This window comes from Vombatus ursinus, unplaced genomic scaffold (genome assembly GCF_900497805.2).
Source record: "Vombatus ursinus unplaced genomic scaffold, bare-nosed wombat genome assembly UNPS02013931.1, whole genome shotgun sequence".
Lineage (NCBI taxonomy): Eukaryota > Metazoa > Chordata > Mammalia > Diprotodontia > Vombatidae > Vombatus > Vombatus ursinus.
The window spans coordinates 1,149,544-1,176,398 of NW_020953709.1; the positions used below are offsets into that span (position 1 = coordinate 1,149,544).

The 26,855-nt window shown below is 57.8% G+C and overlaps 1 protein-coding gene across 2 annotated transcripts in view; it reads right to left on the reverse strand.

Moving 5' to 3' along the window:
* MYRF (myelin regulatory factor) overlaps positions 1-26,855 on the reverse strand; it is a 50,350-nt gene that overhangs the window by 10,085 nt on the left and 13,410 nt on the right. For both annotated transcript variants that reach the window (XM_027858917.1, XM_027858916.1), the window contains exons 2-11: positions 20,114-20,201; positions 15,904-16,182; positions 9,664-9,725; positions 8,278-8,554; positions 6,769-7,019; positions 6,420-6,543; positions 2,524-2,719; positions 1,588-1,664; positions 602-712; positions 406-496 (exon numbers count right to left, since the gene is read on the reverse strand). In XM_027858917.1, the coding sequence (XP_027714718.1) occupies positions 406-496; positions 602-712; positions 1,588-1,664; positions 2,524-2,719; positions 6,420-6,543; positions 6,769-7,019; positions 8,278-8,554; positions 9,664-9,725; positions 15,904-16,182; positions 20,114-20,201 (1,556 nt within the window). The remainder of the gene's footprint in view (positions 1-405; positions 497-601; positions 713-1,587; positions 1,665-2,523; positions 2,720-6,419; positions 6,544-6,768; positions 7,020-8,277; positions 8,555-9,663; positions 9,726-15,903; positions 16,183-20,113; positions 20,202-26,855) is intronic.

The following is a 26,855-nucleotide window of genomic DNA, read 5'->3' on the forward strand; positions in this document are numbered from 1 at the left end:
CCAGTTCTGCCATTCCAGGTTCTAAGATCCCTCCTAGCTCTGACATTTCTCTGCTCTAAGAGCCTTCTCAGTTCTGACATTCCATGTTCTAACATCCCTCCCGGCTCTTATATTCCAAGTTTTAAGATCCTCCCAGCTCTAATAATTCATGTTCTAAGATCCTTCCTCACTGACATTCCACGTTCTGTGTTCTAAGCTCCTCCCCAGCTCCAACATTCCATGCTCTGAAGTCCATCCCAGCCCTGACCTTCTATCTTTTAAGGTCCCTTCCCGCTCTGACGCTCTGTGTCTCTAAACTGATTCTGCGGTCCTACACACAACCCCAGAGGGCCTCTCACAGTGCGATGGGCCTGTAACGCCAGAGAATGACGGCGGCTCTCCATGCCTCGGCAAGGCTTCTCTTACCCTGACGATTATGCGCTCTGAAATCTGGGCGGCCAGCGTATATGTCTGGTTCTGGGCGTGAGCCTGCAGCGCTACCACTAGCATGAAGTACCTGCGGTCCACATTAGGGCATCAGCGTCCTCTGCGCCTGCCCCCATCCGTGGCCCCACGCCCGCCCCCTCCCCCGCCACGGCCAGCCCGGCCCGGCCCCGCTCACCTCTGGTCCGGGTTGGGTTTGCCTTTCTTGCGCATATTGTTGGCCGTGGTCTCGCTAAAGTGCAGGCGGCCCACCGTCACCTTGGTGACTTGCTCTGGAGGTAGCGTGACCCTGCATGAGATGGGACAGCTCAGAGGGGCAGGTCCTAGGCAAGTCTGGGGACCTGGGACGGAGGAGCCGTGTCCGGGGGCTTCCCCTCCGCCGCCCCCCGGGACACTAGCTAACAAGGTCCCAGAGGATGAGCTGGTTCCCGTAGGGTCACTGATTAATCCCACCTACTCAGAAGACGTGTTCTTACTCAGGGGGTGGGGGACCGTGGGCGAAGGGCTGGTGGGAAACACTGAGAAATGTGGGAAGGGGCAGGCTTAGACAAGAGCCCCTTGTCCAGATTCTCATTAGTCACTTCTAGACTTAGCGTCAATGACAGTGAGGAGAAAAATGAAAGAAAGGCACATGTGTCACCAAAGAGGAGACAAAAGCATCCCTGTTTGCAGGCATGATGGCTTACCCAGAAAACCCCAGAGAATCAGCAAAAAATGCTACCTAAAACAGCAGTCCCAATAAAGCATCAGGATACAAAATAAATTCACAAACAGCATCAGCATTTCTATATAGCAATAACAGAAACCAAGTGGAAACGAGAGTGAAATCTCACAAGAAATCCTACAAAATTCATTAAAAAGCCGGGAGTGAATCTTCAAGCGTCTAAAGGGTTATTGGTGGGAAAAAGGATTATATCTATTTTGTCTGGCCCCAGGGGACAGAGACTGAAGCCAGAGTGGAAGGCCAGAGTGGCTTTAGAAGCAAGGGGATTCCTCCTCTGAGGTCTGTGAGGCGAGCCTGGGTGATGCCTTGGTAGGACGTGATGGAGGGCATTTCTACTCGGGTACGGGCTGGATTAAAGGGTCCCGTGAGGGCCCTTCCAGCATGGAGGGTTGGCCCCTGCCCCCCCCAGCTTCTCCCCTCCTAGGGGGGTTCAGACTCACGTGACAGGATTAAAGGGCCGCTTGCTCCGGTCAGACTGGGACTGTTCAATGTTGATGGACTGATTCAAGGCCTCCAGCTGGAGAGAGAGAGAGAGACAGACTTTGGGTTCAAGGAAGGCACTTTGGGTGCCGGATCACTTATGCCCCCACTTCAATACCCCTTCAGGATTTGAAATCTGCTTTCTTTAAAATAACCCTGTAAGGTCACGATGGCGCTTCATATACAGCTCTGTTTGCAAAGCACCTGACATGTGTTAGCTCATGACATATGGAACCCTGGGACGTAGGAGCAATTAGGAGCCTTCATTTTACCAATGGGGAAACTGAGGCTGAAAGGTTACGTGACTGGCCCAGAGTTACACCGTAAGAACCTGAGGCACAACTCAAATTCAGGTCTTCCTGACTCCAAGCCCAGTCCCCTGTCCACTAAGCCACAGTATTATTATTCCTTGACAGAGGAGGAAAATGAGGCAAAGTGACCTGCCCAGGGTCACGCAAATAATAAATGTCAAAGATTGTTTCTGGATCTCTAGACTCGAAGCCCAGTATGTCTCCCACCACCCCATCCACCCTCTTCCACAGGCAGACTTTTGTTTTCTAAAATTAATATAAAAGGCACAGGTATCAGCAAATTTGAAATAAAATAGGATGAAAGAGTGGGTGATCTGGAGTCACAGACAAATTCTGCTACTTATTATGTACGTGACCTTGGGCGTTTCCATTCTCTGGGCCTCAGTTTCCCCATCTGTAAAATGGGGATAATAACAGGTCACTGTGAGGATGCAACGAGATGATCTTTGCAAAGTGCTCGGCAAACCTTACAGCATCATGTCCCTTTATTCTACAGCTGGGGAAGCTGAGGGCCGGCAGGGGGAGCGACCCGGACTGCGTGCCGGCCAACGGCCCCCCCCCGGCGACCTTGGGCCCCGAACCTGCCTTCACTCCGTGCAGCTTCAGGTAGAAGCAGTCCAGGGGCTTCAGCCCCTCGGGGGTCTTGACATACTTGGGCTCCCCGAGCATGCCGATGTACACCGTCACCTGGAAGTGGTTCTTCTTCTGACACACGAAGGCGTCGTCGCCCACGGAGAAGTTGAAGCCCTTGTCGGCGTCCACCCGGTAAGTGAGCATGGGTCTGCAGGCGGGGGACAAAGGCAGGGGCGTGCTCAGGGCGGGACCCCATCCCAGACCATCAGCCGGGTGCCTGGGACTCAGGATTAGAGGGAGAGGAGGGAACTGAGGCATGGAGACCCCCTGCCTCTTTTCTGCTTCTCACTCGAGGCCCTCATCTCCAGACTCCGGGCGTGTGCCCCACTCTGGCTGTGCCCCACGCCTGGAACTCTCCCCGTCCTTGTCTCAGAAGCTTTTCCCGGCCCCTCTGAAGGGCTAGCGCCTTCCCTCCGGGGTCCTCCCCAGGTTGTCTCACGAGCTGAGCCGCGGAGCTTCTTAGCATAGAGCTGTCTGCCCCACTGGGCAGGAGCGGCCACCTTCCTTTGTATCCCCAAGGGTTTGTTGACTGACTGACTGATAGTCTATCCCCTTAGTAGAGTGTAAGCTCCCTGAGGGCAGGGCTAGTCTTTTTGTGGGCGTATCCCCGAGGGCCTAGAACTGAATTCTCGAAGAGCCGTGACTGCCCTCGGTGTTCGAGGGTCTTTTCCCCCCATTATTGACCCAGATCTTGGCCCTTTCATAGACGGTAAACGGGGCTCAAAGATTCCTCAGCCCTAACCCCAAGGGCGGTGCCTCAGCGAGGCTGGCCCTCTGACCCCAGACACGTGCACCTTCCACGCTCGCCCTGGGCCCCCACCAGGACTCGAGCTCCCCAGGCCTGGTCTGCCAGAGCCCACCGGAAGAAGGTGATGAAAAATGACAATCCACGTTTCCAGGTCCACAGAATTAGAGCCACGGGCACCTCAGAGGACATTTAAAAGGAGGAAACTGAGGCAAGCGACACAGAACCACAGACGTGGAGCTGGCCCCCAATTTATAGATGAGGAAAATGAAGTTCAAAGCATAGAAGTCACTTGACAAGGTCACAAAGCAAGTGTCAGAGGTGGGATTTGAACCCAGGCACCACAGTGCACAGGGCGCTGGATCTGGACTTCCTGAGTTCAAATTCAGCCTCAGACACTTCCTAGCTGCGTGACCCTGGGCAAGTCACTGGACCCTGTTTGCCTCAGTTTCTTCATCTGTCAAATGAGCTGGAGAAGGGAACGGCAAACCCCTCCAGGATCTGTGCCAAGAAAACCCCCCGTGGGTCGCTAGTCGGACAGGCCCGAAATGACCAAACAAGGTCTGAGCCTCTGACTCCAACAGGCAATGTTTTTCACATTCGAGGTTCGAGGACGCATAAGGAGCACGCGACAATCCTGCGAGACGGGTATCGGCCCCGTTTTAAAGATGAAGATGCCGAGACTCAGAGTGGGCCCCACAGCTAGCGAGAAGGAAAAGGGCGGTTCGAGGACGGAGGACTTCTCGACTCTCCAGGCAGCCGGGCAGAGAGCCTGCCACGCTCAGGCTGGCACTGCTGAAGTCGGCTGTCCTAGTGCGGCCTGGAGGGTCGCTTCATCCTGGGGGGGGCTCGGGCAGTGACCAGCGTCCCCCCCGGGAAAGCATCAGTAGGCCCTCCGTCGCCCCTCCACCCCGCCAGCTTCCCCGGCAAATCAGAACCAGCCGGAGGCCCAGCACCCCTCCCTGGGAGAGGACGAGGCACGCAGGGGCCCGGACCTTGGGGAAGAACCGCCATCTGGGGAGCCTCATCTCCGGCTGACAGCCCGTCGCCTTGGAGACAGTGAAACTATGCAGCGGCCGACGGGCCAACGGCCCCCTCCCCAGCCCCCGGTCCCGCTCCGGCCCCTGCCCGTCCTGCCCGGGCGGGGGCCGCTTCATCAGTCTTGGGGAGAATCCCTAAGCTGGAAACTCCTGAGGGGCCAGGCACGGCCTGCGCCATCTGCCCAGCCCCCCGGCCTCCCACTGCGCTGCTCCCCCTCCTCCACCTCTCCAGGGCAGAAGGCGGCAGCGTTGGGGGGGGGGGGGCCCTGCTCTGATCTCGGCTTGGGGACTTTGGCGGTTAGCGCAGTGGGCACGGCGCGGGAAGACCCGGCTCCACTGAGGCCTCGGCCTCTTCCCGGCCGTGTGGTCCTGGACGGGTCACTGCCCTCGCGCCCCACCCCGGCCCCGGCCAGCTGGCCTCTAACCTCCCGGCCCCAGATGCCGCGAGCACATGACATCAGGACCTCCTCGGCCACTAGGGGACGGACCTGTCTGTCTACCCCCTCCCAGGGCGCCAGGACGGAGGGAGAGGGAGGGACAGCAGATGTGAGAGTGACCGGAAATCGAGGAAGGCGAGGAAGGCGAGGTGGCCGCCCCCACCTCTCCACTAGGCCCCAAAGTCCCACCACCCAGCACTGCTGCCCCTCCCTAGCCCGGGCCTCAGGAGCTCTGCAGCAGACCCCGGACCCCAGGACCAAGGGACGATACAGCGGTCTGACTGGAAGGGACGAGAGGAGGAGGGGGAGGAGGGGGAGGAGGAAGAGGAAGGGTGGAGGAAGAGGAGGAGGAGGGAGGAGAAGAGGGGGAGGAGAAGGAAGAAGGGGAGAAAGAGGGAGAGGGAGAGGAAGGGTGGAGGAAGAGGAGGAGGAGGTGGGAGGAGAAGAGGGGGAGGGGAAGGAAGAAGGGGAGAAAGAGGGAGAGGGAGAGGAAGGGTGGAGGAAGAGGAGGAGGAGGGAGGAGAAGAGGGGGAGGAGAAGGAAGAAGGGGAGAAAGAGGGAGAGGGAGAGGAAGGGTGGAGGAAGAGGAGGAGGAGGTGGGAGGAGAAGAGGGGGAGGGAGCAGACTGGGGCTCCTGCGATCTGGTTAATCTCCAGCCGGGGCCGCGGCTGCCTCCTACTCTCCCCCCCCCCCCCCTCCCAAGCAGCCCACGCACAGACGATGTTCCACGACTGACCCGGGCTTTGGGGGCCGCCATCAGCTCAATGCTGGCCAGAGGGATGAGGTCAGGGAGAACAGGGCCCGACAGGAGCTAAGAGGCCGTGGGGTTCTGTGGCACCAGAGCCAGAGAAACTGGGTTCACATCCTGGTTCTGCGCCTCACTTTGGGTGAGTCATTGGAGTCCCTGGGCCTCAGTTTCCTCCCCAGTAAAAGAAGGGGTCTGGACTAGGCCTTGGAGCCCTGGGGTTGGGGAGAGCCCTGCAAGGTCAGGCTTCTGGGGGCCTCCTCTGTCCGCTCAGCCCTGGCTGAGCTGGTCTCCCTGGACATCTCTGAATAAGAGCCCCCACCCCACCCAGGGCTCGGCCATCATTTCCTAGGAGGGGTCCTGTGGGACAAAGTTCCCAGGGGTCCCGACACCCAGGCCCAGCACTCGGGAGCTCTGCCACCGTCCTTTCATTCCTGGAGGTGGGAAGGCCCCTGCCAGGCCAGCGCCAAGCTGCCCTCGGGGCCAGTTTAAGTGGGGGGATGACCCTGCAGGTCCTTAGGAGGGGCCTGGCCACGCCTCCTGAACCCCACTCCTGGCTCTGATGCTAGAAGGGCAGAGGGAGGGCCGTGTAGGGAGATCTGTGGGTTCCTAGAAGACCCCTCCCCAGCCCTCTCTAGCCAACTGCCTGTCACTTTTCTGGAATGCAGGGAGTGAGCTGATCACCTCTGCCCAAAACATTCACCTGCCAGAGCCTGCCTCCCCTGACCAACAGACCTCTCTCTCTTCTTCCTTCTTCTCCTTCTCCTCTTCCTTCCCTGAACTGGCCTCCTCTGGAGGTGGGACAGAGGCTCCCCCAGGCCTCAGGGAGGAAGGGAGTCCCCTAGCCCCAGGCCCCCCCAGCCCCAGGCCCCGTCACTCACAGCTCCTTGTAATTGGCATCATAGAGCGTGGCCCACTTGTTCTGCTGGTGTGGCTGCCATTTAATAGACTGGTAATTGGGATCCAGGTAAGAGCCGTTCAGGCTCTCCGTGTCCTGCATGAGGCCTATGAAAGGAGGGGGCAGCGAGTTTGGTCCTATGCCAGCCCCACCCCGCCGAGCCCAAGTAGCTGGGCTGCTTCCTTCCCTCTCCCCACCTGGACGTGCCCTGCCTGCCCACCCTCTGCCCACCCCGGGGGGCATCTCTGCCTCCCCCTCCCACCCTATCCCGCCAACAGGTGCCCCTGGGGGGCCTAGGCTTCTGATGGGGCTGGGGAGGAGAGGCGGCATACCTGGTGAAGGTGGCCCCTGCGGATGCCAGGGTGGTGTCTGGACTCTGGCAATGCTGAGGGGGAGGGATCCCGGTCCTGGCGAGAGGGGACCTTGCTGATGCCAGGGTGGCGTTGGGGCTCTGGCAGGATGGAGGGGCAGGGATGCCACCGTACCTGGCTCCTGTTTTATCATCCCGTTGAGCATCTGGGCGTTGAGGGTGTTGGGGGGTGACTCGGAGTGTTTCCTCTTCTTGGAAGGGTGTGCAGGGAGCCTGGCAGAAAGCTGAGACCCTGAGCTGCTGGGGGTAGGCATCGCCCCCCCAGCATGAGGAGCCCCTCAACCCTTGTCCTGCCCTATTCACACACCCAGCTTGCTCTCATGATATCACGCTTCCTGCTGTCTGGCTAAGCTACTCTACCATGATCTCCCACCTCCAAACCTTTGCCTGTTAATGGGACGCCTTCCTTCTCAACATTGCCTTATGCATCTCCTCCCATCCACTCACAGGCCACCTCTAATGTTCTTTTCTAACGCACCTAACATGGGGCCCTCTTTTTTTTTTAATTTTGGAGGCAATGGGGGTTAAGTGACTTGCCCAGAGCAAGTGTCTGAGGCTGGATTTGAACTCAGTCCTCCCGACTCCAAAGCCGGTGCTCTATCCACTGCACCACCTAGCTGCCCCTTTCCTCAGTTTTTTTTTTTTAAACATGGGACCCTCTACCAGAGTTATCTGTGTTTATGTGCCTTCCTCCTACTGGCTGTAAGCTCCACAAAGGGGAAGGGGAGGGGTCTGGCGTCTTAAGCTTCTCTCTCCCCCAATGGGCCTCTGTGCCCTGCCCAGAGCTGGCACTGAAAAGGTGCTTGTTGAATGGAACTGAACTGTCAGAGACAGGAGGCATGGCAGGATCCAGGAAGAGCCGCACATCCTGGGCCTGGGTGAGAAGGCGGACAAGTGCCCTTCCTTCTCTCTGCCTCAGTTTCCTTCTCTGTAAAATGAACTCAGACGAAATCGGGGGTTCTTCACCTGGGGTGTGCAAACTTTTTAAATATATATTTCAAGATACATAGCTCAATCTAATTGGTAACCTCTGTAATCCTATGTATTTTATTTTGCGTCTTTATAAAACTGTCTTGGTATTTATTCTGACAAGGGGTCCACAGGTTTCACTAAGCCATCGGTGGGATCCATGACCCAAACGTGGTCCGGGACCCGTGCTTGCTTGACTTTGAGGGGTCTTCCAGGTGAGGTCTGACACCTCTCTCCCACATGCCTGCCTCAGTTTCCAGCTCAGTAACTGAGGTCAGACTAGCGGACATCCCGGGTCTCTAAGCTCGAGCCTATGAATTCTCCCTCTTTCCCTTGACCCTCCTGCAGCACTTTCCAGCACCTCCCCTTGCCTCACAGCCCTAGCCAAGGGGTGACGTCAGCCCACCTCCCTGCACCCCAGGCCCTGCTATCAGCCCACGAAGCCCGATGGAGGCCTGCTCTGCAGCCCGGGGGTGAGGGGGGAGGAGGGCAGGGTGCTTACTCAGTGCCATGCTGCTGCAGCAGCTGGTGAAGCATCTGCGACTGCTGGGCATGGTGCAGGTCCCCGGGGGCCACGCCCTGCCCCATGGCATAGGGGGGCATGAGAGGCTCTGCCTTCATGTACAGATCCCGCTGCAGGACGGGGTAGTGGGGCGGGGGAGGCAGGGGAGGGCCGGCCAGGTGGGTGGCGGGAGGCGGAGGGGGAGGGTGCTCCAGGCGGGCGGGCATGGTGACGTGGCACATGTTCTCGGGGGTCATCGTTCGCAGGAGGTGAGGGTCTTCAGGAGAGGGAGAGAGCGGGAAGGGGCTGGTCAGAGAGACGGAGCGCGGCCGCTCCTCACCGCCCCAGTTTCCTCCTCAGCTCCCTCAGTGTGCTGGGCTCTTTCCCGACCCTGACCTCGCCCTGCACCCCAGGAAAGCCGCTGCCCAGCCCAGTCTCTCCTCTCCTCCACCCTCACGCCTAGCCAGGTGCCCAAGCCACCAGGGAAGGCAGGGGGCCACCTCCTCCTGGGTTGCACCGCCACCACTGTGGCAGGGAGAACCCGGCCTGTCCCATGTGGCTGAAGCCGAGGCAGGCCCCCTGAGCCAGCAAAGGAGAGGGGAGGCCTGGCTTTGGAACCCCAGGACACATTCAAGGGGGCGCTTTCAGAGCGGGCCTGGAGGGTCAGAGGGACGAGGCCCGTAAGCAGCCCCAAGGGGAGCCCCCAGCCTCCGTGGCCAGCATGCTCGGCTGCCCGGGAGAAGGCAGACCCTTCCCCTCCCCTCCCCTCCCCCTGGGGTGGAGGGGCCATGGTGGGGAGGGGGCAGCTCCCTTTGCTCCCCCCAGAGGAATTCCAGGCATGTTTCTGGTAAGATAAACAGAACTCTTGACCCCTCTCAGCTGCACTCTGCAAGCCGTGGGTCAGGGCGCTGCCAGGGTCCGGAGGCCCCCCACCAGACACAAACCACCCCCTCCCCACAATCAGTGGGTGGTTCCCCGCTCCAAGAAGGCGCAAAGGATGGGCACAGCCCACGCCGGCTCCGGCTACCAGCGCCACCCAGGATGGGCACCCCCAGCCCCGTGCCCCCCGCATCAGGCCGGGCCCACACTTACCGCCGAAGGGCGAGTGCCAAGCGGCCCAGAAAGGCCGGCCGCATCTCGGGGAGGCAGAGGCGGCCTCTGGGGCCGGAGCTGAAAGCGGCTCCCCGCCCGCCTGCCAACCCCGGTGCCCCCCACCCCCACCCCACTGCCTCAACAATAGGTAAAAGTCAGGGAGTGTTTGCCCAGCGATAATCTCCCCACGTTCAGGGAGGCTGCTTCCCTCCCCCGCCTCCCCCACACCCCGATAACGCAGCTCCAACCACTTTCCCAAAAGCCAGAGGGGGAGGAGGCGCCCGCTGCACTCACCATTCACCTGCTGGGGGGAGTAGGCCTCAGAGCCGGAGTCCGGAGGGGAATCGGGCAGAGCGCTGCGGGGAAACAGAGGCCCAGGGCGCTCAGGCCTACCTGTGCCCACCTGGGCCCTCGCGGGCACAGGGAACCCGCTGCCCCGCGGGGCTGTGTCAACACTCGACTCCTTCCGTGCTTCCCCAGGTTCTGGGCCGGAAGGAGCCTCCCCTCTCCCCATTGTACAGGCGAGCAAACTGAGGCTCAGAGAGAAGCGGCCCAAATTCACACAAACCGGAGGCGATGGGCCCACAAGCCTGCCGGACAGGCCTCAAGCAGGACCGTCTGCTCACTGGGACCCTCGAGGTGCCGCGGCCCCAGCTGGGAAGACCAGGCTGAGGCCACCTTTCCCCCTTCCGCAGGTGGTCTTTCCTGGGCCTCCCCCTCTCAGATCGCCTTCCATCTACTCTGTGTACACCTCGGATCTATTCAATTGTTTACATTTTGTCTCCATCGTTAGAACGGAAGCTTCTTGAGGGCAGGCACTGTCTTTGCCTTTCTTTGTATCCCCGGTATTGGCACAGTGCCTGGCACATAGTAGGTGCTTAATAAATGCACGTTGACTTGGCTTGACTTCTCCATGGGAGGAAAGAGCTTCTGTCTCAGGGATGTGGGGCCAGGGGACCTCAGGGGCCATCAGGAAAGAGATCTGGGGGTGCAGGTTCTCCAGCCCAGAGCCCAGGGCCTCTCAGGACTCTCAGCAGTGTGGACAGACAGACAGGAGGCTCTGCAGCCTGGGCCAATCCTCCCCGGGGCCCAGTTCAAGCCAGCCTCGACTTCCTGCCTCCCCACACATAAGGCAGAACCACAGCAGACTTTCCAGAGACAGCCTCACCCCAGCTCCCCCATTTCTGCACAAAGCCAAAGGGGGAGGTGCCTTCTGCTCTGCCCCTGGCCAGGAGGGGGAGGGATCGAGGGGAGGAGAGGGAGGGGCAGGTGTGGTGCCCAGGTGGCTGGACGCCCAGCTCCCCGGGGAAGGGGAGGGGAAAGGAGGGTTCTTTTTTATCAGTGGCTCAGGCAGAGGGAAAACGTGAACCCAGAAAGGTCATGATGTACCCAGCAAACCCCTCCGGGAACAGTGGGAGGGCCGGTCGATGCCATGCCCAGGGCGCAGGTCTTGGGTGCGGGGCGATTCCCTCCTGCCATGGCCAGCAGCCTCCCTTCCCATGCTGGCTGGAGACTCGGGGCCCTCAGAGGGGGCAGAGAAAGGTGGCAGGCAGGAGGGCAAGACGTTCCCCACAGCCAAGCTTCTAGACTGGAATTTTGGTCATGGTTAGGAAGGGTCCTCGTGCATGCTGGGGGAGGAAGGAGTCGCCCCCTTGTCCGGGCCCTTCTGAGGACAGCGGCTGGAGCCTGTCCCCATGTCACCTCACTGCCCAATGCCGAATGGGGCTTGAGCCGCGCCAGAAAGACCAGGGGCCTGGCCTGCCAGCCCCCCTCCTCAGAAGAAGCAAGCACCTCCATCCCAGAAGCATGGAGCCAGGAAGAAAGGGGCTGCAGGGCCTAGCACGGGAGCCCCTAACACAGGAAGTGCCTCCGGGAAAAAGCTGGTATGGAGGAGGGCCTCAGCATGCCTCTCCTTTAGGCTCCTCTCTGACGGCTGAGGGCCAGCGGATGACCCAGGACGAGAGCTCGGCAGTCCCTGTCTCCTCACACTGGCCCGTGACGCCGCCCCAGGTGGCTCTCACAGGACACGTGCTCCCCAGACTCCTCGGGGGGCTACCACTGAAAGGCCTGTCAACTCAAGCCGGTCCTGGAACCAAGCTCTAACCCCACCGGCCTCATGCAGCTGGACGTTGCAGTGGGCTGGACCTGCTGTCAGGAAGACCTCAGTTCAAACCCTATCTCAGACACACACTAGCTGCGTGACCCTTGTCGGCCTCAGTGTTCCCATCTATAAAATGGGAGGGTTGTAGGGAAACCCAAACGAGCCAGTATTTGTAAAGTGCCTTGCAAATCTTAAAGCTTAGTTATTTCAGCAGGCGTGGCCAGATGCCCTTGGGCAATGCCAGCTGTTTACATCACCTCCACACTTTGAGCAGCTACACAGGGGAGGACTGCCAGAGGACTTTGAGCAAGGACAGAAGGGGACAAACTGGACCTGGCCCAGTGTCCCTCACACAGCAGGCCCTTAATAACGGGGCCGGATTGGAGCAATCACTGGTGAAGTGACTGGAGGCTCCCACCCAGGGGGGGTCTCCTCCCTCACGTCCCCCTCCCCTGAACCCCTGGTTCCCTTCATAACTTATTAAGGCTCCATCATCCACGACTTTATCTAAACCTTTTGGGATGTCCAAAAGAGGAATGAGGTGCCTTCAGAGGTACTGAGTTCCCCATCACTGGAGGTATTTAACTAGATGACCCCTTGTAGAAGACACCACAGGAGGATTCCCTGGTCAGGTAAGGGGTGGGCTGAATGGCTTCTCAAGGGAGGACCCTTCTGACTCCTGGCTATGCCCCTTTGGACATTTCTGTGGGACCACTGCTCGGTGGGCAATCAGCAGATGCCCCGGCCCAGGTGGAGAGGAAGGGAAGGAATCCAAATGACGGCCACCTGCCAGCTCCTACTTGCCTACTCTGGGTTTTGTAGCCTGGCACACAGTAGGCGATTAATAAATGCTTTGTGCTTGACTGATTGCAGATAGTCACAGAATGTGGGGGGGGGGACCAGAATGTCGGAAGATTGGAAAGGTAGGAGGAGGCTGGTCCGTTCCAACAAAGGGCTTTCTGTTGGAGTCTGGGGAGCAGGGGAGTGACCCGTCACTTTAGGAAAATCACTTTATAAGGAAGTGGGTGAGAGAAGGAAGAAAAATGGACAGAACCTGGAAAATATGGGGAGGGAAAGGGAGGTGATGAGGGGAGGGGAAGGGAGGTGATGAGGGGAGGGGATGGGAGGTGATGAGGGGAGGTGGCAGGGACCCGAGGGGAGGGGAAGGGAGGTGATGAGGGGAGGGGACCCAAGGGGAGGAAAAGGGAGGTGATGAGGGGAGGGGACCCGAGGGGAGGGAAAGGGAGGTGATGAGGGGAGGGGACCCAAGGGGAGGGAAAGGGAGGTGATGAGGGGAGGTGGCAGGGACCCGAGGGGAGGGAAAGGGAGGTGATGAGGGGAGATGGCAGGGACCCGAGGGGAGGGAAAGGGAGGTGATGAGGGGAGGTGGTGCAGACCCCAGGGCGGTGAGGAGCCTCTCAAAAGCAGGGGTGGCTGCAGGTCAAAGTCTCCAGGGTCTGGACCGTCTCCAAGGTGCCTCTGTATCGGACTGGAGAAGGAGACGGCAACCTCTCCAGTATCTTTGCCCAAAAAATCCCCAAGTGGGGTCACAAAGAGTCGGACGTGACTGAAAGTGGACAACAACAAATCCCGTAGGGCCTGGCACACAGTAGGTGTTTAACAGGTGCCTGTTGGATGGAATGAGTTACATACATTCTCTAAGAATGAACGAAAAGAGCATTTATTGAGTGCTTACTGTGTGCAAAGCACTAGCGATACAGAAAGAACAAGCCAGCCCCACTCCCAAGGAGCTCCTGTCGGAGTCCAGAACATTAGGTGACGCAGGACCCTTTGGCGATCACAGATTTAGGGCTAGGCAGGAGTCCCTGATTTTACAGAGAAGTAAACTGAGGCCAAGAGAACAAGAGCCCCGAGTCGCCCCACTAATAATGAGCTGGTCTGGATTCAAATCCAGGTCCCCTGATGCCAAGCCCTACACACTTTTCCTGGGCTTAAACTGACCTCTCCTGAGTGTCAATGAGAGCCTGGCACCCACCCACCCCCTGGCCCTCGGCCAGGACAGGATCAATAGATCTGTTTGGCCCATAGATTCCAGAGCCTAAGCATGCCCCTTCACGCTCACTCTTCCTGAAAGGTCTGCAGGGTGTCCCCGCTCCCTCACCCCCATCGTCACTGCACCGTTCTGGCCTGTCTCTGGCTCGGGTCCACATTCCTGGAGAAGCCAGGGTGTTAGGTACAGATCTGCCATGATTTGGGGCAGGGGGCATCTCTGAGCTGGGAAGGACCTCAAAGGCCCCCATACTCATGCTTGGGAAAGACCCTCTCCACGGCCTCCCGGGACTTCTACTTGAAGACCTCAAAGAAAGAAAGACCCGCTTCCCCCAAGGCTGCCCGTTAGATTGTGGGACAGCTTCCTTCTCCCCCACGTGAAACCCATGTCGGCCTCTGTCACCTCCACCCTCTGTTCCCAGTGACTGCCATGTTTCTTTCGTCAATGGATCCCTCTACGACGCAGTTTCAAGGGCCCCCATCATTCCTTCCTGCTGGGTTTCCAATTGCAACTTTCAGCCCACGGACAACATGGCTCCATGCCTTTAGACAATGGCCCTCACAGATGCTAAGCGGGACCTGGAGGGAACTGGGAGGCTGTGCTGAGGGTGTTCTAAGTCCCCTCCCAAATCTGACATTCTGCATCTGTGTTCTAAGGTTCCGGGGTCCCTCCCGCCTCTGACATTCCGTGTTCTACGTCTCCTCCTAGCTCTGGAGAATTGGGTTTGGGTTCAGGGGTCCTACACCCTGTAGAGGAGGAGAAGACCCTCGAGCAGTGCCCCCGCCTCCCGTTGGTGGGACATGAGATTCCGGTCCCAGAAGGATGGATTGGACTAGGGACTGGGCTCCCTGGGTCCTGTATCCAGGAAGGCCGGGTGCCGGGCCAGTCCTAGAGACAGGACCCAGGGAGCCCAACCCCAACCCCAAGAACGAAGCCAAGAGACCTACGGCCCACACTGGTACCAGGCACGCTCCTGTAGGGCACCACGGAATGTGTGTGTGCGTGTGCGTGTGCATGTGTGTGTACATGTGCATGTATGTGAGTGCATGTGTGCGTACGCGTGCACACATGTGCATGTATGGACGCCACACCCCGGGATGAAGTCGTAGGCCATGAGTGGAGATGCAGACGAGGGAATCTCAGGATTTAAGAGCAAAAAGGACCTCACACCCCAGAGTTCTAAGAGATCAGGTCCCAGACCGAGAGGTGGGCATGGCCAATCCCCTCATTTTGGAGAGGAGGAAACCAAGGCTCAGAAAGGTTAAAAGGTCAACAGGCTGGCAGGGGGCGCCACAGTCAGAGGGCACTGGGTCAGGAGTCAGAAAGAACTGAGTTCAAATCCAGCCTCAGACACTAACTGGCTGTGTGGCCCTGGGCAAGTCATTTAACCTCTGCCTGCCTCAGTTTCCTCACCCATAAAATGGAGGCCATAATAGCACCCACCTCCCAGAGCTGTTGTAAAGATCAAATGAGATAACATTATAACCCTTTAAGCACCATATAAACGCTAGCTAGGACGACGATGGCGATGACGTGACCGTGCTCTCCAGGTGAGTCACTGGTGGCAGAGCTGTGATGCAGATCCAGAGGCACAGAGCCTGAGAGCGAGGGTCCCCCAGCCCATCCTCGCAGAGGAACACCACCCTCCTCTCCGGGCCAGGTCTCCCGCCACTGAATCTGTCTGTCTGTCTGTCTGTCCGCCTGCAGCTTCCCTCCCCGGGGCCAAGCAGAAGAGTCTGACCCGCCCTCCGGATACTGGGGACCGGAACCTCATGGCCCGCCAACGGGAAGGCAGGGGCACTGCTCGAGGGTCTTCTCCTCCTCTGGAGGGCGTAGGACCCCTGAACCCAAACCCAATTCTCTGGAGCTAGGAGGAGACGTAGAACACGGAATGTCAGAGGTGGGAGGGACCCCGGAACCTTAGAACACAGATGCAGAATGTCAGATTTGGGAGGGGACTTAGAACACAGGATGTCAGGGCCAGGAGGTGACTCAGAGCCTAGAACACAGAATGTAAGCGTCCAGCTTCTGTCTGAGTCCCAGAGAAGGACAGTGACGTGCCAGGGACACGCAGGTACTTAACAGCATCCATGGACACAAGAAATGCATGCACGTGTATGCTCCCCAGGGTGTTTGTGAGGCTGACGTGATGGGGTGGGGGTGGGGGGCAGCGCTTCTGACCCTGGTCAGCTACTCCCTCCTCTGGGGTCACCTAAGCTGAGCTAACCCAACCTCCTCATTTCACAGCGGGGAGCAGAGGCCTTCTCTCCTGCCCGCTCCCTGCGCAGACCCGGCCGCGTGGCGGGTGTCCGCATACAGCTGCTTCTCACCCCGAGCCCCTGGGACTGCCCTCAGTTGAGGCTGCCCCCTGGGGCTGCCTCCCTGCCCCTCCTGCCCCCGGTCCAGCCCCATCCTCACTCACCCTGGGGCATAGGCTGCCTTGGGCTCCGATTTGATAGGTGGCCCCGAGCCCCCGCTCAGACAGTGCCCTGCAAAGCCTTTGGGCACCGCCAGACCATTGTTGTTGTTGACGTTGAGGTGGGCACTGAAGCCGGGCCCGCAGGGCGGGGGTGGGAGGGGGCCATGGCGGCCTGAGGAGGGTCCTCCCCCACCCCCTGGTGGGCTCAGGTGATGGCCACCGCTGGAGGCAGAGGGCTGGGTGTGTGGGTAGCCGGCAGGAGCAGGTATATCGGGGAAGCAGCTGTGGGCAGAAGCAGAGGGTTCAGGCAGGGACCGCGGCAAGAGCCCAAGGCGCCAACCCCCAGCCTCGCGGATGGAGCACCGGGCTGGGAGCCAGGGAGACCTGGGTTCTAGTGCCACCTCAGACACGTGCCAGCTGTGGGACCCTGGCCACGTCACGGAACCTCGCCTCTCAGACTCAAGATTCCTGGTCTGTAAAATGGGGGTAATACAGCCCCCACCTCCCAGGGCTGGCATGAAGATCAAGTGAGATAACCCACGACTGGTGCTCTGCAAACCTTAAAGAATGATGGCTATGGTAATAACAACAATATTCATATTAATAATAATTAATATTAATAAAAGCAGAACTTTCAAGCGTATTAAGTTCTCTGCCTGATGCAGTCTAATCAGGGTTGCAGTATGAGTCGGAGGTCCCAAGTTCTAATCAGGACCATGCCTCCTACAACCTGTGTGACCTCGGGTAAGACACTGACCTTCCCTGGGCCTCAGTTTCCTCCTCTGCTAAATAAGGTTGGACCAGGTGACCTTTGAGGCCCCATCTAACTCTGCATCTCTGTGCTATGATCCAGACTCCGGTCAGGTAGGTGCAGCAAAAATGATTCTACTCCCATTTTACGGAAAAGCAAAGTGAGGCTGCCCAATATCCCGCCGCTAGGAGATGTCAGGTCCAGGGCTAAGCCCGAGACCCGGGGAAGCGAGGCGGAAGCACACATCTCCCCGGGCTGGGCCATGAGCTCCCGCCGAAGGCCCGGAAGGCAGCAGCCAAGGCCCTTCCCAAAGATGGCAGCCTGGCTCCACCCTTTTCCTTGACAACCTCAAGGATGGACTGAAATGGAGAATCAGCTTCCTTCTCCAGGCCGGGAACGCTCTGGGTCCTCGTCTCTTCCTCTTCCGATGCCTGGCTCCCAACAGGCTCTGCTCAAGCACCATCTTGCGGGGGATGCCTCACGGCCTACCCTGCTTCTTCCCCTCTGTTTGTCTCTCGCTTCTGTGTATGTACCTGTGGCCTCCCCACTAACAGGTCAGCTCCCTGGGGGTCGGGCCTCGGTTCCTGCTTTTCCCTGGCACCCCCAGCCCAGTGCTCGGTACATTCTTCATGAATGCCGGTTGAGTAGTTCACAGACTGAGGAGCCATGGGGCCTCGGCTCTCCCTTGCTGCAGCCGGCCCCCATTCTACAAGTCCAGCCCTGCTCGCCCTCCGGACCTCCAGGCCTGCCCCACTACCTCCCTACTAGACTTCCCTCTCATCCAGTCAGGTGCCAACCTGCCCAGTGGCCCCCACCCCGTCTCTGTCCCTGGTCTCTGCGCTAACTGCAGGCCTCCATCCCCTCCCAACTGGTCCCCGGCCCCCCATCCTCCAGCTTCTCCCCTCTCCACTCCATCCTCCATGGACACAGCAAGGCCAACTTCTGCATGCACGGGCCTACCAGGCCACAGAGGGTCAGCGGTTTAGAGCTGGAAGGGACCCCGCCCATTCACAGGTGAGCAAACTGAGGCCCAGAGGAGAGCGAGAGGACCTTTCCAAAAGGGAAACTTTAATGCTTAAGACCCAGCTCTGCAACTCACTGGCCTTGTGACCCTGGCAAAGTCACTGCCCCTCTCTTGCGGCCTCAGGCTGCCCATCAGCAAAATGGGACTTTTCTTGTACCACCTCCTTTCTAGAACCTGAACCCCGGTCCTCGGCTCGGGGAGGTCCTTAGCCTCAGAAAGCAAACCTTGTGGCGCCTTCTTCTCACACTCTGGTCACTCCCTGGGCCTCAGTTTCCTCATTAGGCCCCTCCCAGCTCTAGATCAATGAACCCAGAACGAACGCAGCGTGGGCTGCCAAGAGACGTCTGCTGCTGATCAAGAACGTCTCCCATCTCCAGAGAGAAGCGCACACCGGCGGTGCAGCAGATAGAGCGCGGGAAGGCGCGAGTTCGAATCCAGCCTCAGACACTTACTAGCTGTGTGGCCCAGGGTAAGACACTTCGCCTCTGTTTCCTCAGCTGTAAAATGGGGATGACAACAGCACCTGCCTCTCAGAATCACCGTGAGGTTCAACTGAAACAATATTTGTTTAAAAACGGTCCAGCACAGCGCCTGCGTGGCGCGTAGTAGGCGCTCTATAAAGCTGGACTCCCCCTCGGGTGAGCTGCCGAGCCGCCGGGAGGAGTCAGCAGAGGAAGTCCCTGGAGAATCCCCGGACTACCCAGCGGGCACGGGTGGGGCCTCTGGATCCGGCTCCCCCAGCCCTTTCCGAATGTACTGGGCCCTGCGTCCAGCCACACCCGGTGGGCAGCTGTTCCCCCAACTCGCCCAGGGTGTCCGGGATGCCTGGCAGGTCTGTCCCCCTCTCCCCCGCCTCGGGGGTCCTTTACTGTTCAGTCCTTTCGGTCCTGTCCCACTCCTCATGGCCCCATCTGGGGTTCTGTTGGCAAAAATACTGGAGTGCTTTGCCAACTCCTTCTCCAGCCCTTTTTGCAGATGAGGAAACAGGCAGACAGGGTTAAGTGACTTGCCCAAGGTCACCTAGCTAGTAAGCGTCTGAGCCCAGATTTGGTCTCAGGAAGACAACTTCCCGACTCCAGGTCCCCTCGCCTCTCCTAGAGGCCGCACCCAGGTGCCACCTCTCCAGGGAAGCCTTCCCTGATTTCCTCCAATACTCCAATCACTTTGTATTTAAAGTCTGGGTATATAATACAGTCGTTCCTGCCCTCCAAGTAACATAAGCTCCTTGAGGTCAGTGACTGTTTCATCCGTCGGTCAACAAACATTTATTAAATGTTTACTGTGTGAGGATCACTGTGTTAAGATGCTATTTCATCTTTGTCTTTTGACATAGTTTAATAAGAGCAATGATAATAATAATTATTATTAACAACTCATCACCTGGGAACTATCTATCCCCTAACAATAATATGAATAGTTAATATTTATGCAGTGCTGCGCGCGCGCACACACACACACACACACACACACATACACGCACACACAAGGTTTGCAAAGCATCTCCTGTATATAGGATCTTATCTGACCCTCCCAGCCACCCCACCTGTGGGGCAGGTACTATTATGACCTGAATTTTACAGATGAGGAAACTGAGGCTGAGAGAGGTTTGCTCCTGGCCGGTACTTTGCAGGCAGTGGGCAATTACTAAATGAAGTTCCCTGGATACGATATCCCAACTCCCACCTCCAGGCCTTTGCACAGCCCTGAATGTCCTCCTTTTCCTCCTTCTGCCTCTTGGAATCTCTAGCTTCCTTCAGGGCTCAGCTGCTACAGGGGGGAGTCTTTCTTCAGTGCCCCCTTCTAACCCCCCAAATTATGATGAATGTACTTTGTGTGTATTTTGCATTGATTTTTCATCTGTTGTTCCCGCTCCCCAGTAGAATGTAAGCTTCTCAAGGTCAGGGACTTTTCATTTTGTCTCGGGGTCCCACAGCCCGGCCCATAGTAGGCACTTAATCAAAGCTGGTCAGGCCAGATCGGCCCCCTACTCAGGAATCCACAGTTCCCATCTCTCCAGCCTTCTAAGGTTCATAGGCACCTTCCTCCCAACACTTTCATGAAGAAGGCAGTACAAGGATGATTAATCCCATTTTACAAATGAGCAAACCAAGGCTGAGTTAGGCAGTGATTTACATGGACCTCCAACCCCAGACTACCAACCAGGAGACTGTTCCCTCTCTCTCTTTTTTTTTTTTTTTTTTTTTTTGCTTTTTGGGTGAGGCAATTAGGGATAAGTGACTTGCCCAGGGTCACATGGCTAGTAAGTGTCAAGTGTCTGAGGTCGCATTTGAACTCAGGTCCTCCTGATTCCAAGGCTGTTGCTCTATCCACTGCACTACCTAGCTGCCCCAGGGACTGTCCCCTCTCCTGCCCCATCCCCCGGGAGATTGGCCATAGGAGCCCCTGCAGGGAGGGAGGGGGGGTAGGACAGAACTTACATGTCTGAAGAGTCCTCTTTGCTGATATATTCCTCTAGGATGCTTGTGTCTATGTTAGAAGGCTCTAGGGCCCCATTGATGTCATGGCCTGGGGGAAGGAGACATAAGAAAGGACAGAGGTCAACACAGGAACGCATCTGGACAGGGTCGGCCCCTCCTCACTCCCTCCCTGCAGACCATCGAGCCTGACCCCATCCCACCCCCCAGCACAGTGCCTGGAGCATACAGTCAGCTCTTAATCAAAGCCTACAGAATAACCCATGCTTGCTGATGGGGTAGGCTCCTGCTGCCTGGAGGTCTGTCAGCAGAGGCTGGAGGACCATTTGTGGTGCACTATGGTGGGAATTCTTTGTGGATGTGGGCTGGGGGGCGCAGGGCTAGATCCCTCCCAGCTCTCAAATCCTACGAATAAATGGATCAGGCCCTTTAGCTGATACGGCCCGGGCAGGATGGATGCTCAGAGCCAGCCTGGGAGGGCTCACCTCCCAGAAGCCTTCCTGGGTTGCTCCCAGAGGCCCCTCTGGGCTCCCAGCACTGTCTTTCCACTATATACCACCCCCGCTGTTCCTCTGATATTTCTTTTTCTTTTTTTTTTTTTGTGAGGCATGTGGGGTTAAGTGACTTGCCCAGAGACACATAGCTAGTGAGGCCGCATTTGAACTCGGGTCCTCCTGCCTCCAGAGCCGGTGCTCTATCCACTACGCCACCTCTGATATTTCTATTGCTGTCTTTTGATTTTACATCACCTTCATTTCCCCCTATGACCCCCCCAGGTCCACACCCAGCCCGTTCCTGTCCTGAACCCCAGCCCTCCATTCCCCACTGCGCATTGGGTGTTTCCATCTGGACGTCCTGCAGACGTCTCCAGCTCAACACTCCTTTGCCTCTCTTCATCGAAGGCACTGCCATGATTCCCACGCCCCGGGGTCGCATCTCAGGGTCGTCCTCTCCTCCTCATTCTCACTTGATCCACAATCTATCCAGATGCCAAACACTGTCAAGCCAAGTCAGCAAGCATTAATTAGGCGCTTACTGTGTGCCAGGCACCGGCTGAATCTCGACTACCTCTCTCACTCAGCCCCCTCCTCTTCGCTCACAGCCGCCATGAGCTGCACTCTTCTAAGGTGTTTTCTTACTGGCCTCCCTGCCTCCATGTCTCCCCACGTCAATCCCTCTTCCTCTCAGCTGCCAAAGTGGTTTTAATGTGTACACCTGACTGTGTCACTCCGCTGCTAAATAAACTCCCAGGGCTCCCTATTACCTCCAAGATTCAGGGGGCCCTGAGAGCCCTCCTCCTCTTCCTCCCGTCTCCTGACACATCACTTCCCTTCACACGTTCTCCAGCCCAGCCAACATGGCGCTCCCATTTCCCCCCCCTTCCATGTTGGCACGGGCAGCTCCCCTTGAATGGGGCGCAATCCTTTCTCCCATCAGCTCAAAAGTCCTTCCTCCCCTGCCCAGATTACTGCGCATTTACTTTGTCTATATATTTGTACCCATTCTGGAGCTTAGCTGTTGCTTCCCCCAACAGACTGGAAGCTCCTTGAGGGAAGGGCCTGATTTTGTTTTTGTAGCTTCGAGGTCACAGTAGGCGCTTAATAAATGCTCAATGACTGATCGCTTTCCTCACGACCAGGATGTACAATTCTCATTTCACAGAAAAGGAAACTGAGGTTCAGACAGAGATGACAACTTGCTTAAGGCCACTCAGCTCCAAAGTGGAACAGCTTGAGCTGGAACCTGAAGCCTCCGTGGCTTCCTCTTCCAGATTTGCAGAATCTCAGAGATGGATGGACCAGTAAGTCTAAGAAGGAAACCCCTTTCACAGAGGCCCAAAGAATGCTCGTATAACCTCTGCTTACAACCCCTGGGGAGGAGAAGTCCTCTTGACATTTGCACAGCCATTTAAAGTTTGCTCGACACAATTGTCTTATATTGAACCTCACAACAACTCGCTAGATGATTGTTATACCCATTTTACAGATGGGAAAACTGAAGGACTTAAAAGCTTCCTCCCCACCATCCCTGATTCCTGTCTCTTGATCACCTCACACATCCAATCAATTGCCAGAGTTTGTCATTTCTTTTTCGACAACATCTCATGTATTTGCACATGTATGTATCTCCCCTTGTTTTTTCTGACATGCCCCCCCCCCCACCTTGGTGCAGGCCTTCATCACCTCCTGCCTGTAGCTGCTTCGGGGCCTGCCTCCAGTTTCTCCCCCTCCAATCCATTGTCCATTCAGCCACTAAAGGGATTTTCCCAAAATGCTGGTCTGATCACGTCTCCCCTCACCCTCCCCAATAAACTCCAGCGGCCCCCTATTACCCCCGGGATCAACCATAAAGTTCTTTGTTTGACGTTCGGTGCCCGATAGGACCTGGCTCCTTCCTACCTTTCCAAATTACATTCTTCACCTACATATTCCATTCTTCTCACACAACACTCTCCCACCTTGGTGTCTTTGCACCGGCGCTGCCCCCTGCCTGGTATGCTCTCCCTCCCCACCTTCTCCTCTTAGAATCAATCCCTGGCCCAGCACCATCTCCTTCAGGAAATATTTCCTATTCCCCTTTCTCCTCAGCTGCTGGTACCATCCCCCCGAAGGGGCTCTTCCGTCCACTCTGCATTTCCCTTGTATGTTCTGCCTTATGAATGTTGCTCCCCATTAGACTGAGAGCTCCCTGAGGGCAGGGACTGGTCTTGCCTTTCTTTTTATCCCTGGCCCTTCCACGGTGCCTGGCACATAGTAGGCACTTAATAAATACTTACTGAAGGACTGACTTTCCCACAGATGATAAGCTTTGGAGGTGAGAGTCAAACCCAGATTTTTTTTAATTTTTAGGCAATTGGGGTTAAGTGACTTGCCCAAGGTCACACAGCTAGTAAGTGTTAAGTGTTTGGTCTGAGGCCGGACTTGAACTCAGGTCCTCCAGACTCCAGGGCCGGTGCTCTAGCCACTGTGCCACCTCGCTGCCCCCAGATTTTCCAGGTCCCAAGTTCATCCCTGTCTCCCACATCACCCCTGCCCGCAGACAAACCATTCCATCCACCCATCCATTCATCCATCCACTGAGTGAGCAAGCATGCCATTATTAAGTGCCTACTGTGTGCCAGCCCCTGAGCTAGGTAGAGGCTGCACAGAGCCCGAGGCCTGGGCTTGACCTTGGCTGGGAGCCTCCTTACTTGTGTGATATTACCCAGACCCTTCCTTTTTCTGGGCTCTAGCTTCCTCATCTGTGAAATGGGGGTGTGCAGCAGAGGACTCCAGAGCCCTGTCTGGGGCCTGGCCCTGGGCCCCACCCCAGGATTGGGCCAAAAGCTCTCCCTGCCCCTGCCCGCTGAGGGGGAGACTCGCCAGGCCCTACCCAGAGGAAACATCTGCCCAACCCAGGGCCCTCCCAGCCCTGTCCTGAGATGCCAGGCAGGGGAGGGAAGGAGGGAGGGGCCGGCCCCTCTCCCTCCCTGAGGTCACCTTCCCAGGAGTGAGGCTGAAGCGATAACAGTTCTGACGCCAATGGTGCGTCAGGCAGGCCGGGCAGCGGAGGGAGAGGCCGGCGGGCAGGGTCCCAGCCACCCACCCCCACACGCACAGCCTACAGACTCACCCGGCCCCCACCCCCAGCCTCAGCTCTCACCGCCACTCCTGGATCCCACTCTGCCTGCCCCCTTCCAGAGAGGCAGAGTGCTGTGTGTGACCCTGCACAGAGAGCCGGGCTGAAAGTTGGGGGTTCGAGCCCCGCCTCTGATCCTCCCTGCCTAGGTGACCGGGGCGTTCTAGCTGGGAAGGTGCTGGTCTGCAATGGTAAAGGGTGTTTCCTGACATGGGAGATCCCAGGCCCAGTTCTTCATTCTACAATTTCAGGATGGCACCGGGTACCCTTCTTAACTCTGGGCATCAACACCTGCCCCTCTGTCCCACCTTGCCCCTCACTCTCACGCCAGCTCCCCCCTCTCCTCTCTCTCCCCATCTTGTCTGAGTCACCGCTCCCCAGCTCGTTAGCGCCAGCAGGAGAATGGGTAGGCTGTCTGCCACTCGAGACCTCAGTTTCCCCATCTGTAGCACAATGGCCCTTGCAGCTCTGGTCGAGGATTCCTGGGATCTCTCTCACTGGAAACATCCCAGCTATGGGAGTGCTCTGTGCCTCAGTTTCTTCATCCTTAACCCACACCTGCACTACTGCCCTCAGAGGGATGAAAGGGAGGGGAGGCTGGACTGAGGAGGCGTGTGAAGTGGGCTATAGAAATGTCTTCCAGACATTTCCCGACCCGTCCACCCTCCTGCCCATCCCCAGGGCCCTGATCCTGCCGCCCCAGCCTGAATCCAAACCCCCACCCCCAGAGCTGCCCAAAGGTAAGGCATGTGTGGAATGCCCGTGGCCCCAGCTGAGCCCTCCGAGGCTCCGGGGCCACCTCCAGGCCAGCTTAGCTGATTAAGGAGAGTCACGAGCTGCCAGCCACAGTCCTGAGACCCTCTGCCTCCTGCCTGCTTTCCTGGTTCCAGGGATTAGGAGGGGAGCAGGCCTGGAGGCCAGGACACCCACTGAGGTTCCAGGACGGCTGGACAGGCCTCCATCAGCCCCCCTGCAGAGCCAGTCCAGACGCTGCCCTGAGCAGCATGGCCTGCCATATTCCTCAGGCTGCCACCTGGTCCCACGAAAGCAGCTTCAGAGAGATTTTAGGCATCATTTATACCAATCCGCCCATTCTGCAGATGGGGGAGTGGATGCCCCCGATCGGAAATGACTTCCTCTAATTAACTAAGCTAATTAGTAATGGAGTTAGGATAAGGAAGGTAGGCCTCATGGGAGAGGGAAGATATTGGAGTTGGAAGACAAGCCCCGGCTTTGCACCCTCCTAGCTGTGTGACCTTTCTCTCTGGGCCTCAGTTTCCTTAGCTGTAACCCTGAGGTCTGAAGACTATGGCTCTGAGGCCTCCCTCTCAATCCAATTCCAGGGATCTAACCCCTGGACCATGGGGCCTTTCCTGCTCTGTCCCTGGGGCCCCCTGGGGGTGGCAAGAAGATCTGGGCACCCAGAGTCTGGGCTGTCTGGGCCACTAAGACCCCTGTGTCGACGCTAGGGATACCCTGGGCCTGAAAAGGTTAATGCCGCCAGCCCTCCCCACCCTGCTTATTTGCAGGTTTTTGAGATTAACCGGCAGCATTTACCTTGTGCGATAGGCTGATATGTTTCTGGAATTTCTATTTATAACCAGCCTTCTCCCTGCTCCCTCCTAATCACCCCTAATCCTCCCTGCCTCCCTCCTGGGGGATGGGGTGGGAGGGTGGCCGCAGCCAGAGGCATCCTGGGAAACCTGAACTAATGAGAAGCAGATGTGGCCACGGGGCTGGGCAGGACGGATGGGGAGGGGAGGGCTGGGCTGGGGCACAGGCCTGGGTTGGGAGGAGGAATCCCCATGCCCAGGGGTCAGTGAGGGGCGTGGGGGCATCTGGGCAGTCGGACATGCCGGGCCCTGCCCCTGCCTCAGGGCACTCTACCAGGGAGGGCAGTGTGGTACAATGGGCAGAGCCCACCTTACTGACTTAACCCAAAGTCTTCCCATCCATCCAACGAAGGCATCACTGGAACGTGGATTGAGAGCTCATCTTCACAGGAGGAAACGGAGGCAGCGGGGTGCTAGGGACTCACCACGGTCAGAGGGGCAGTCAAATAGCAGGCAGCCAGACTGAACTTGGCGGAGCTCGGACCTCCCGGCCCCTCCCCCACCGCCTGAGCACCGGGCCCTGGGCTCCATGACCCCAAAAACCCACACTTGAGATTGCTAAGCAAACACTCAGGTGGCTGGCTGCTGCAGAGGGGGGCCTGCCCTTCTCCCTGGCACATCTTCCCTCCCCCGCCCCCCCCCCACCTCCCGGGTGGGGTCAGAGAGCCCCAGGCTGGGGAGGGAAGGGGGTCCACACTAGACAAGCCCTTCAAAGGCCCCTGCCCCCACCCCTCCTCACAAACCCTGAGGGAGCAGGGGGGAGGGGAGGCCCAAGGGAAACGTCTGCCTGTCTGTGTCTGTGCGCAGTCGTCGGCGCCCTCACCCCATCCCCACCCCCCACCCCCACCGTTGTCCACCCTTTCCCTTCACGGGTTAATCCCATCCCCCTCCCAGACATGGGCCACACTCTCCCCACTAAGCTATGCTGTAAGCATTCCTCATTAATTATTCGAATTATTACCTGACTCTAACGATAACCAGTCGGCCCTTCCACCCTTCCTCCAGCTTCCCTGTTGGAGAGGGGAGATCTGACCACCCTCCCCTCCCCCCTTTCCCTCCAGACCACCCAGGGCTCCCTCCCCCTCCACAGACCCTGAAGCCTCCCGGCAGAGGCCAATGATGGGCCCAGTGACCCAGGAGGCCGTGGGGCAGCCTGGAGAGAATGAAGCTGGGGTCTGAACCCCCCAATCTGCCGGTCACTTTCTGGGTGACCTCAGGCAAGTCTCTGAGGCTCACTGCCTCACCCCGAAAACCAGAGGGGCGACCTAGAAGAGGGATTCCAAACCATGTGTGTGTATGTGTGTGTGTGTGTGTACACATGTACGCGTGTATATGAGTATACTGTGCTTGTTTGTGTGGGTATAAACATATGTGCATGAGTGCGTGTGTATATGTGTGTGTACATGCATATGTGTATGTGTGTGAGAGTATGCATGTGTGTGAGTGTATGTGTGAGTATGTATGTGAGTGCATATGGGAGTGTCTGTGTGTGTACAGATATATGTGTGTATATG